This window comes from Cynocephalus volans, chromosome 11 (assembly GCF_027409185.1).
Source record: "Cynocephalus volans isolate mCynVol1 chromosome 11, mCynVol1.pri, whole genome shotgun sequence".
Lineage (NCBI taxonomy): Eukaryota > Metazoa > Chordata > Mammalia > Dermoptera > Cynocephalidae > Cynocephalus > Cynocephalus volans.
In genome coordinates this window covers 43,704,100-43,717,641 of record NC_084470.1, presented here as the reverse complement: position 1 = coordinate 43,717,641, position 13,542 = coordinate 43,704,100, and the positions used below count along the sequence as shown (strand labels likewise).

The 13,542-nt window shown below is 35.1% G+C and overlaps 1 protein-coding gene across 3 annotated transcripts in view; it reads right to left on the bottom strand.

Moving 5' to 3' along the window:
- STT3B (STT3 oligosaccharyltransferase complex catalytic subunit B) overlaps positions 1–13,542 on the bottom strand; it is a 104,548-nt gene that overhangs the window by 37,835 nt on the left and 53,171 nt on the right. For all 3 annotated transcript variants that reach the window (XM_063114762.1, XM_063114763.1, XM_063114765.1), the window contains exon 4: positions 1,623–1,688. In XM_063114762.1, coding sequence (XP_062970832.1) covers positions 1,623–1,688 — 66 coding nt within the window. The remainder of the gene's footprint in view (positions 1–1,622; positions 1,689–13,542) is intronic.

The following is a 13,542-nucleotide window of genomic DNA, read 5'->3' as shown; positions in this document are numbered from 1 at the left end:
GAATATAACTAATAGAATTCATTATTTTTTTAGTATATGTGATAACAGGAAATAAGCTTTTCTCCAGATCAAAGTCCTTGGATGTGCTCTAATAATTAAAAGCTTGAAAGAATTATGTGTACCAATAGTCACCTTAGGAGATATATGTTAACATATATTTTGTAATAATGCTGCCCTTGTCTAAAATATTTCAGAACTTCTTGTAAGGAACTGTCATCACTTTACAATGCATATAAGAACATCAGTTTGCCATGTTAGTCACATTTCACCAAGAACAATGTTACCCTGATGGAGCACCAACCAGTCTTAACTGAAAGACTTCTGGTTATTTCTAAAATTTAAGTCTAAACTTGAAAGAGAATAGGTTTGCTGTTATTGAGAAAACTGCCCAAAATATGCCCCAGGTTTTAACCACTTCAAAAGGGCCACAAGTAACTGAGTAACTCGTATGCACATATTCTATGACATTTGTTTAAAAAGAAAAAAAAGTTAGCTGGAATTATTAATTTTCAGCACAAGACTACTATATAGGCTGTGGTGCAAAAAAGACAGGCAGAAGAATGAAGAGGTACCATTGAACCCCAATCTTAAGAAATCTGCTTAAAAAACATTGTGTAGGTAGTTTACAGGTTAACCTACAGGATGTCACCATTATTTAGGTAATTACTCAAGGAAACTACCAGAATTTTGAAAATTGAGCATAATATCAACATACTACTTTATCTACTTTGTCCATTTAAGAACAAAGAAAAACTGAAAGCAATTTGAAAGTAAATTTGAAGTTGCTGATCATTTATGCATGACCTTTCACTATTGGGCTTTATTTATTTATTCTCTGGCCCACACAAATTCATTTTAAGAGTTTTTCTTCATTTATTTTAAGAAATGAAAACAGAGCAGAATGGGCCAGAAGAACATTCTATCTACAACCTTTTCTTTCATTCCCTCTGTCTTTTCAGTTAATCTTTACTTGGGTTATCTTTATGACCAAGACTTCCAAGTGCTCTGCTCTAGGTTCACTTCACTTGTATATAATGACTGTTAAAAACTCAGATTATTTTACAATCAAGCAGTTAGTCAATTCCAAAATGGGAAATCTAATTTTTAGTATAAAATTTAAAATTATTTGAATGCTAAACAAAAGCTTATTTCACCTAACCATGGTTCCATGCTCAGTATCTGACAGGCAAAGTTTCCTCTTCTGTTTTTATTTGCAACCTGATGTTTATAAAACAGTTTACTTGTCAGAGCAACTGAAAAAATAAAACTAGGGAAAACAGAAAAATAATATTTAAACTTAAGTCTAAAATGTCATTAAAAAGTTGAAATATTTTGAAAGTTGTAACATTTGAAAAGAAAACATTTTGTTTCACTTGTGGCAAATATTCTATTTGAGTGGTAGAGTACTAGCTCTCCCCACCAAAGCATAAGCTGATAATAGAACCTGGGAGTAGAGGTAGGAAAGAACAAAGTAATCATAAAAGAGAACAAATTAAACCAAATCAAAATCCTAAAGACTTCAGGAGAAAGGAAGTAGAAAAGTAACCTGAGAAAAGAATAAGAATTGCTCTAACTGCCAAAGAACTGTTAGACCTCATATAGTTTTAAATATAAAATCTTACCATATAGAAATATGATAAGCAGCAACACATGGTCCAAAAAACTGACCCAGTTTTCACAGATTTTACCTACAAAAACAAACAAGCAACTGATATAATAAAAACGTTTGTAAATGCTCCTGCTGAATTGAAAAAAGTTAAATGTTTAGTAAACTTGTGCTACAAAAAGCCGAGATTATAAAAAAAAGTACTGAGGTTATTCAGATATGCAAATCTACTTAATATATGCATTTATAAAACTGAGCAGCAGTCATACATTTTAAAAATAGCTTTGGCTCTTCCTTGTTACATAGTTTTCAGAAAAAAGAATCATCTTAAAAGGAAACAATTACATTTTTTTCATTTTCTACCTGAAAATGATTAATAACAAACTAGGGCCTTAATGAAAGAATAAATTGGTTTGGTAATCTACATTTCATATGGTTTGTTAATTTGCTTAAATGTAACACCTTAATCTATAATTTTTCTTCATTTGAATATGTGATAATATCCATCTTACATTTAATTCTGAGCATCCACTTCTGAAAATTTTTCATTATTGCATTTAGTGAGAAATTGGTAACAGGGCCACAAAAAATAATTACATTATGTAATGATAAATACAGGAACTACTCTGATTTGAGGATCACGTATTGAACACATATATGGATATTCAATGCTGTATCTCACAGATATGTACAATCGATTATGTTTCAATTAAAAATAAAAAAAATTTAGAAATTTTCAGATCCTATAATCAATATCCAAGAAATTTGCATTCCTAAAATATTTCCTAGAAGGCCTGATGGTATCTAAGTAAAATTATCAATTACTCTTAACTAGAAAGACAACTTGCAACAAATAAAACTTCAAAAGTTGACAAATCTCTACTGTCTTAAAAAAAACTAATCAAAGAAGTAATTTCCAAATAAAAACTTATCTATTCAACTGAAAAATCAAAACATTAGTATCTTCAGAAAGTTAAATTTTAAATTGGAGAAATGCAAGCTCTAAATACTTATGCCAATGGCAAAGAGTCACCTGTAAGATGAATGAGTGGCCTAAAAAAATGATAGATGTAAGTCACATTACAAGTAATTCTATATTGAAAGATTTATCTCCTTTACCTCTTTGTCCTGATAGGCAAGTTCAAATTTAATAGTGTTATATAAGCTGATTTCAAGGACTTTTTTTGGTGGGGGTGGAGGGTAAGGCTGGCCAAGAACAGGGATCTGAACCCTTGACCTTGGTGTTATAACACCACACTCTAACCAATTAAGCTAACCAGCTAACCTCAAGGAATTCTTAATTTTTAAAATAGGGCCTCTACTAACATAGTGTAAAAAACTACAGGTGACATCCAAACTTTGGGGAAAAGAACTGTAAAAAAGAATGCAACAGAAGGAATACAACAGGAGGGAGAAAGGAAAGAAAAAAAAATATCTAAGTTACAGAAACTTTTACAATGCTTAAAAATTCTAGTTTATAGCAGTTAAAAATTTATCAGGCTGACCTCTTTTAAACTAGTTTAAGTCTGTTTTGAATTCAACATCATAGTATGTGGGTGACAAAATACACCCCCAACTGTCCAAATAAATCTCTTGATTTTGAAAAGAAGGGTTTGGGGTTACCTTTGACAGAGTAAAATAATAAGGTGGGTCCTATGCTAAAATATGAATAGGAAAGAAAGCATATTAAAATGTTAAAAATTTTAAAAATGAGAAAATTTCCCAGTGCAGATTAGAAATTATCCCTACAATACTTGGTCTCCAGAGAGGTTGGAAAAGGGAGCTGAACCATGTGGTGCTACCAAAATTGTACAGAGAGGTTGGAAAAGGGAGCTGAACCATGTGGTGCTACCAAAATTGTACAGATAAAGACCAGAGGGACAGAGAGATCAAAAGACAATTTTTAGTAAGGGTAGCAGGTACCAGGGAAATGGAAAAGAGAAAAGTATGTTCAGAAAGGCCTAATTCTTAGTGGAGAAACTAGAAGAGATAATGTTCTCAGAGGAGATAAGCCAGAAGCAAAAAGGAATGCCAAGGATAGGGGCAAGAAAGGCTATAGTAGCTGGTAGCAAAAGAGCAAACAAGAAAAAAAAAGTTCAACCTGGAACTTGAGAGTAGAAAGCATAGGCTGGTATCCAGTTGATAGCCAGCAGCACTATTTATAATAGCCAAGAGTTGGAACCAGTCCAAATGTCCATCATCAGATGAATGGAAAAGGAAACTGTGGTATATCTATACAACAGAATACTACTCTGCTATAAAAAAGAATGAAATACTACCATTTGCAACAACATGGATGGATTTAGAGAAAATTATATTAAGTGAAACAAGTCAGGCACAGAAAGAGAAATACCACGTTCTCACTTATTTGTGGGAGCTAAAAATAAATAAATATACAAACAAATAAAAGGTGGGGGGGAAGAAGACACAACAATCACAACAATTCCTTGAACTTGTTAAGACAAGTGAACAGATATGACATAGTGGTGGGGGAAGAGGAACGGGTAAAGGGACACGAAAATCAACTAAAATGTATATTGAGAAGTTAAAATAAAAAATAAATAAGTAAAATAATAAATTAAAAATAAAATAAAATAAGAAAAATGTTCACAAGGAAATCTTGCATATAACCATTCTGTCCTCTGTACCAGTTATTTTATTGCCTCTCAGCTCTGAATGCACCCTTCAAGATATCTTTTGTGATAAACAAGATTTCTTTAAGTATTTCTCCTTTGACTCCAGCCATGTGACCAGAACCCAGTCCCTCTGTGACTTTGCAGCCTTGACCTGATGATCACTTTTCTGTAGTCCTCTTGACATGATAACCAGAGCCCCCATGCTCACCCTGATACCAAGACTCTTACTGCACACCATGCTACGGGTCACCAGCTCCCCACTCCCACCTGCATACACTCCACAGGGTAGTCTACTGCTTGTTCAGCAGCTCCAAACCAATTCTAACCTGGCCAAACCATAGAACGTCTCTGCTGTCAATGGGCTGAATCATACCCCATTCAACGAGGTCTGAATACCTTTCAAGTTTGTCCTTCCTTTGGTACTCTCCTTCAGCCCTGGGATACCCATATAGAGCTCCCTTCTATCTAAGTTACTCTTTTATCATAGTTAATACTTCTTTATATAAAAACTTCCCTTACTTATCTCATTATGGTTGTTTCTCTCTTCTGACTAGACCCAGACTACTACAATCTATCACAAGAAAATCAAGATAAATTTTACAAACACTAAATACAGTTCATATCCTCATGTACTCCTTTAAAAACAAAAAAAAATTTATAGGGCTGGCCCATGGCTCATTTGGGAGACTGTGGTGCTGATAACACTAGGGCCACGGGTTTGGATCCCTATATAGGGATGGCCAGTTAGCTCACTTGGGAGAGCATGGTGCCGACAACACCAAGTCAAGGGTTAAGATCCCCTTACTGGTCATCTTTAAAAAAAGAAAAAAAAAATTATTTATATTCTGTAGTAATGTCAACTCTTATTCCAGGTGTTGGAATTTGTATCTTCTCTCTCAATCAGTCTAGCTAAAGTTTATCCAACATTTGAGTTCACTGATTTTTTTTCCCTGTATTTGTTTACTACTGTATTATGAACAATTGTGCCAACAAATTAGACCATTTAAGGAAAAAGAAAAAAATTTCAAAAGAGATACACATTACCAAATTACTCATGAAGAAATAGAAAGTCAACAGAACTATGTTATTAAAAATTAAATTAGTAATTAAAAATCTTCCTCGGTCAAGATGGCTTCATTGGTGAATACTACCAAACAATTAAGGAAGAAACAATAGCAATCCTATTAAAACTCTTTCAGAAAACGGAGGAGAAAACACTACCTTAACCCATTTTAGGAGCCCAGTATAACCCAGACACCAAAGCCACACAAAGACATTATAAGAAAAGAAAAATATAGGCCAATATCCCTCAATATAGATGCAAAAATCCTTGATATAAGTAATACAAATCCAGCAATGTGCAAAAAGAATTATACATCATGAACAAATGGAGTTTATCTCATGAATACAAAGTTGTTTTAACATCTGAAAAGAAATTAATGCAGTAGATTCCTAACTAGGGCTGATCTTGACCCCCAGGGGATATTTGGCAATGTCTGGAGACACTTTTGGTTGTCACAACTGTGGGACAGGGAGAGAGTGCTACTAGCATCTAGTGTTAGACACAAGGGATTCTGTTTAAATATCCTACAATACACAAGACATCACACACAACAAAGAATTACCTGGCCCAAAATGTCAATAGTGTTGAAAAACTCTGAATTAATGTAACAAAGGACAAAACCATATGATCACCTTAACAGACACAGAAAAAGCATTTGACAAAATCTAATTAATATCCATTTCTTATAAAAAAATCTCAAATGGAAAAGGGAAGAAAATATCCTTAAGCTATGATAAAGGACATCTGCAAAAAAACTGCAACCAGCATCAAACTTAATGGTAAAAGCCTGAATGCTTTCCACTTAAAATCAGAATAAGGAAAGGATATCCATTCTCATCACTTCTACTTAATATTGTGTCAGAGATTCTAGTTAGTACAATCAGAGAAGGAAAAAAAAAAAAAAAAAATTAAAGGTATACAGAGTGGAAAGGAAGAAGCAAAACAATCTTTTTTAGCAGTAGCATGATCATGTATGTAGAAAATCCTAAGGAATCTAAAAACAAAACAAAATGAAACAAAAACCAAAAAGCAAATTGTAACATGTAAGTTAAGCATAATCATAGGATACATGATCAATATATAAAAATCTATAGTACTTCCCAATTTTAAAATACACTATAAAACTATAGTAATCAAGACAGCATACCAATAAGGAAGAATATACATCTAGATCATGGAACAAAACAGAGTTCAGAAATAAACCTGTAATTATGTTTTCCTTCTGGGATCCAGACAAGGCAAGGATGTCTTCTCTTACCACTCCTATTCAAAATTATACTAGAAAAGGGTGGGGCAAAATGGCAGACTAAGGTGCACAGGGCATGTAACTCCCAAAGAAAAAGATCAGAACAACAAACAGACAGCTAAATACTGACAAGGCATGAGTGTAGGAGTGCAGCAGTAGACTGTTGAGATCCTTGTGGAGCATGAAAACCCAGGATGGTGGCACAGAGAGAAGAAAGAGGCACATGGCTTCAGATTCCATGTCTCTAACACTGGGAGCAATGCAAGAGGAATTTTCCCTTGTAGTAAAAAGAATTTGCTTGGCTGTGAGCACTCATAGCAGTAATCCTCCTCTTGCTGGTGTCCTGGACCACTGTCACCACTGCCTGGCCCCAGAGTGCAGCTGCTGCTGCAGCCACCATCTTCCCACACAGCAGTCCATCATGCTCCCCGCCAACACTTAGCCCAGGCGCCAGCACCTCCACCTTGCCCACATTCAGGTGTTCCTCTGTTTTACCAGGCAGGAGCAAAGAGATGAGCAAATGCAGCCCTGTGAGTCAATGGCCCACAGCAGCCGCTGCTGCTGTACCCAGTGATGGGAACTATGCACAAAGCCACCAGAAAGTGAAAAGAGGTGAGCAAGCACAGCCCTGCAAGCCAGCAACTCAATCCATCGTGGAATTTGAGTTGCCTCTGCAGCCACACCCCCAGTGGTGGGAATTACTTGCGCAACCCACACAACTGCAGTGACCTAGGGGAGGAATATGCGCAGAACTGTGGGAAAGAGAAACCCTGCCCAGGGTCATTCATTCAAGCTGTGGAGCTTCAGTATACCCCAGTGTACCTACCAGGGTCATGGGACACTAGCTGGGATGCCAGCCAGCCAGTCTGTCCAGGGTTACCCACCACAGACAAGGAGTGACAGGACATGCAAGAGCTTCTACCAAGAGCTCAAGATCTCGCTCACAACCTTGATGACCCAATACAGTGTCACTCACTTCAGCAAGGAACCAGTAAGTACACCACTGCCTTTAGCCTACTAAGGCACTCACAGAAAACTCTGATGTTGAATATGGTCAAAGTAACCACACAGAGACACTACACTACTGCATCTACTCAGAATGAAAATTAAAATACTCTACCCAATGGTAAATATAAAACTAATTTACAGGAGGTCATCTCTCTCCTCTAAAGCCACTCCAGAGTAATAGAAGAAGAAACTGTTCCACGAGATGCCCAGACATCAATGTAGTGATACTAAAAGAACAAAAAAAACAAAACAAACAAACAAAAAAAACCCAAAACAAACAAACAAAAAACCCCAAGAAAATATGTTACTCCCAAGGGAATATAATTCTCTAGTAACAGACCACAAATGGCAGGAAATCTTTGAAATGTCAGAAAAGGAATTCCAAGCAACAATCTTAAGGAAACTAAATGAGATACAAGAAAACTCAGGTAACAACTCAATGAAATGAGAAAAACAATCTAGGATCTGAAGCAGGAATTTTCCAGAGATAAATACCTTAAAAAGAATGTAGCAGAACTCCCAGAACTGAAGGATTCATTCAACAAAATAAAAAATACAACAGAAATTAAGCAACAGGCTAGAGCAAGCAGAAGAAAGAATTTTTGATTTTGAAGACAGTCTTTTTGAAATAACCCAGGTGGACAAAAAAAGAAAAAGAAAAAAGAATTTTAAAAAATGAGATATGGAGTTCCAGATCCAAGAGGCTCAAAGATCCCCAAACAGATTCAATCCAAAAAGATCCTCTCCAAGACACATTGCAGTCAAACCGACAAAAGTTAAAGACAAAGAAAATCCTAAAACAGCAGAAATCTTAAAGGTCAAAAGAGAATGGAATGATATACTTAAAGTACTAAGAGAAAAAAACTGCCAGACAAGAATACTATACCCAGCAAAGCTATCCTTCAGAAATGAAGAAGAAATAGTGTATTTCCCAAACAAAAACCGCAGGAGCTCATCACCACACAAACAGCCCTACAAGAAATCCTCAAAGGAGTCCTACGTTTGGAATCCAAAAAACGATAATCACCACCATGAATACATGAGAAAGAATAAAACCCGACAGAGCACATATGCAAATGACAAAAAGAAAAAAACTTGACCTTGCCACTACAAAAAACCAGCAAACACCTAAGACAGATAATAAAAGAAAAAGAAAGGAACAGAAGATATGTGAAACAACCATAAAAAAAAAAAATCAATAAAATGTCCGGTGTGTGATCATACCTATAACTAATAACTCCAAATGTAAATGGTTTGAATTCCCCACTCAAAAGACATAGACTGGCTGAATAGATCAAAAAATTAGACCCAACTATATACTTACTACAAGAAACTCACTTCACCTGTGAAGACTCCCACAGACTAATAGTGAAGACATGGAAAAAGATATACTACACAAATAGAAACCCAAAACGAGCAGGAGTAGCTATTCTTACATTGGATAAACTAAACTAAACCAAACACTATAAAAGAGATGAAGAAGGTCATTATGTAATGATAAAGGGTTCTTACCAGTAAGTGAATATAACAATCATAAATATACATGCACTCAACATCAGAGCACCCAGATATATAAAGCAAATATTATTAGACCTAAAGAGAGGGACAAACCCCAATACAATAATAGTTGTGGACCTCAATACTCCTCACTCAATTTTGGACATATCATCTAGGCAGCAAATCAACAAAGAAATAAAGGATTTAAACTACACTTTAGACCAATTAGACTTGAAAGACATCTACAGAACATTTCATGCAACAACTACAGAATACACATTCTTCTCATCAGCACATAGAACATCCTCCAGCACAGACCACATATTAGGTTACAAATCAAGTCTCAACAAATTTTAAAAAACTGAAATCATTTCAAGAAGCTTTTCAGACCACAAGGGAAGAAAACTAAAAAGAAAGAACAAGCAAAACTTTGGAAACTATATAAACACATGGAAATTAAATATATTCCTGAATGACCTATGCATAAAAGAAATCAGGCAGGAAATCAAAAAAATTCTTGAAACAAATGAAAATAAGCAAACATCATATTAAAACCTATAGGATATTGCAAAAGCAGTTCTAAGAAATTTATTGAAGTAAATGTCTGTATCAAAAGAATATAAAGACTTCAAATAAACAATCTAATGTTATACCTCAAAGAACTAGAAAAATAAGAACAATCCAATCCCAAAATTAGAAGGTAGAAAATAATAAAGATTACAACAGAACTAAATGAAACAGAGACCAAAAAACAAACAAACAAAATATCAATGAAACTGAAAGGTGGTTTGTTAAAAAGATAAACAAAATAGACAAACCATTAGCTAGACTAACTAAAAACAGAAGACAGAAGACCCAAATAACAGAAATGAGAAAGGAAAAAGGAGACATTACAACTGATACCACAGAAATACAAATAATTATTAGAGACTATTATGAACAACTATATACTAACAAATTTGAAAACCTGGAGAGAATGGCTAATTTTCTGGACACATACAAACTACCAAGACTGAGCCAACAAGAAATGGAAAATATGAACAGGCCAATAACAAGCAACAGGATCAAAGCCATAATCAGCAGTCTCCCAACAAAGGAAAGCCCAGGACCAGATGGCTTCACTGCTGAATTCTACCAAACCTTTGAAGAAGAATTAATACTGATCCTTTTCAAACTATTCCAAGAAATCAAAACAGAAGCCATTCTCCCGAACTGATTCAATGAGGCCAGCATCATCCTCACACCAAAATCAGACAAAGACACAACAAAAAAAGAAAATTACAGGCTAATATCCTTGATGAACATAGATGGAAAAATTTTCAACAAAATATTGGCAAGCAGAATCACACAACACAAATATTATATACCACAATCAAGTAGGATTCATCTCAGGGATGCAAGGATGGTTCAACACGTGCAAATCAATAAATGTGATACACCACATGAACAAAATCAAGGACAAAAACCACATTATCTCAATAGACACAAAAAAAAGCATTTGAAAAAATTCAACATCCCCTCATGATAAAGCCTCTCAACAAATTAGGTATAGAAGAAAAGTATCTCAATACAATAAAAGCCATATATGACAAGCCCACTGCCAATATCGTCCTGAATGGGAACAAGACAAGGATGCTCACTCTCATCACTCCTATTTAACATAGTACTGGAAGTACTAGCCAGAGCAATCAGACAAGAGAAAGAAATAAAGGGCATCCAAATCAGTAAAGACAAAGTTAAGTTGTTCTTGTTTGCAGATGACATGATCCTATATGCAGAAAAACCTGAAGACTCTACCAAAAAACTCTTAGAGCTGATAAACAAATTCAGTAAAGTTGCAGGATATTTAATATACCCAAATCAGTAGCATTCTTATACACCAACAATGACCTAGCAGAAAATGAAATAAAAAAGCAAGTCCATTTACAATAGTTATTAAAAAAAAAAAAAAAAAAAGACCCAGGAATTAATTTAACCAAGGAGGAGAAAGATCTCTACAATGAGAAGTATAAAACTCTGATGAAAGAAATTAACAGTATAAATAAATAGATATTTCACGTTTATAATAGGAAGATTCAATATTGTTAAGATATCAATTCTTCCCAACTTGATCTGTAAATTTAATGCAATCACAATCAAAATCTCAGCAAGTAATTCTGTGTATATTGACAAACTGATTTTAAAGTTTACATGGAATGGCAAAAGACCTAGAACAGCCAACATGATACCGAGGAACAAAATCACAGGACTGACACTACCTAACTTCAAGGGTTATTATAAAATTACAGTAATCAAGATAGTGTGGCATTGGGGAAAAAACAAATAGCTCAGTGGAACAGAACAGAGCCCAGAAATGGACCTACACAAATATAAACTGATCTTTGACAAAGGAGCAAAGGCAATTCAATAGAGAAAGGATAGTCTTTTTGACAAATAGTGCTGGAACAACTGGTCACCCAAATACCAAGAAATGAATCTAGACACAGACCTTGTACCGTCCACAAAAAATAAAATGGATCACAGACTTAAATGTAAAATGAAAAACTATAAAACTGCTAGAAAACTACACAGGAAAAAATTTGGGTAACCTTGGGTTTGGGGATGAGTTTTGTTTTGTTTTTAAAGATACTACACCAAATGTATGACCCATTGTTAAAGTTAAAAATTTAAACTGAGAAGAACCTGAATAGGAATAAAGGGTAAAATCTAGCTGTAGCTCAGACATGGCATAAAAACTATATTCCAATGCAATTTACAAATATCTTGCCTCCTCTATAATGTCAAATCCAGTGGAAATTAAGTAAATTCAGATGACTGGTTTAAAGAGACATTTTCTGAAAGAATTTTAAAAATGAATTGGGCTTGGGGAACTGCTGAGCAATAACTTTATATAATAATTCTCACAAATTATGAAGTCCTCTGTTTCCAGAACAAGTTAACACTTCGTAATTGACTTAAAAGAAATAAATATTTGAGACAAATATTTTAAGGGTAAAACCCAAGTCTATATCACTTAGATTACAATCAAGCACCTAGTACCCACACCCAAAAAGTCCATACACATGTGGCCAGTGACTATCTTACTAAACAGAGTAGAAAGAGAACATTTCCACATGACCACAAAGAGTTCTATTGGAAAGTATTCCTAGAAACACAGACCATCTTGTATTCTGGCTCACAGTACTAGAAGATCTAATGAATTCTGCTTGTGCTTAGAAATGTGGAAAGTGGCAAGAGAATGCTATTTTCACCCCAATAATGAGAAAAAAGAAAACCAAACCCTGGACATTTTACAAAACAGTAAATTTTAAAAAACTTATCAGTGAGCTAAAGTTGTAAGTCAAATAAATAAGCAAGTGTTAGAACAGCTAAGGATCCTAGAAACAAGAGGAGTTTATACTCTGATGGGACCCCACCAGGTTGTTATGAGAAAGATTTAGAGCAGGACAGAAGCTCAGCCCCCTTGGTGACACTGTCAGTCACAGAGAAAATTAGAAAATATATGAACTAAAGAAAATGAAAACAGAGCATATCAAAATTTGCAGAATTCCCAATGTTGGAGACTCAGGCTTCTGGATTTCCCAAGGGAGGAATCCCATTGGGAACCTACAATAACTTCAATCTCATATGGCAAAGTTTACTGCAAAGCTAAAGTACATGCAGGAGTGTACGAAGGCATCCTAGAAAGTGAGGAGCACCGTGGTTTTTCAGGAAGAAGGCTTGTATCATGATTCCTATGAGAGGGAGGATCTCTAACCTAATTAGGGGAGAAATATCCAAGGAGAAGGGGGAAGAAAAGGGGTTTTTGATGCTTTTTGCAGGTGCAAGCTCTTTTCGCTTCCTTGCATGCATAGTGAGGGGCTCTGAAGGAAAAGCTCATAAGCAGTGGGCTCAATTTTCCCTGAAGTTTGCCCTTTTTGTTCTAATGCCATGTGTGGAAGATCTGTTCTTGGTCATTTGCACCTACATTCCTTTTTAATGTGCATGTGTTGTGGTCTTTGTGCTTTTGTTTCCTGTTCAGAAAACTGGAGGGTTTTCTGGACAAGGGCAAGCTGATTGCTAAGGTGGTTAAGCTGCTGTTATCAGGTGTTAGCTCATTATGGGTTCATTAACTGCAAAATGAGAAGGTGGCTAATGTTTGTTCAGCCTGAATATTCATGGGAAGCCTCCCTGGAGCAAGTCCCTGTTCTATCCTGCCTCATTCCCACAGAATAACTTGTACACAAATGTTTGCACACTTGTTCAAAATGTAGAAAAATTTGTACACAAATGTTCATAACAGCATTAGTCATCACAGCCAGAAACTGGAAAAAACCAAAATGTTTATAAGTACAATGTGACATCCACACAATGGAATATTATTCAGCCATAAAAAAGTACTGATACATACAACAACCTGGATAAACACTGAAAATACTAGGTTAAATGAAAGAAGCCAGATATCAAAGGCCACATATGATATGCTTCCATTTATATGGAATTTCAG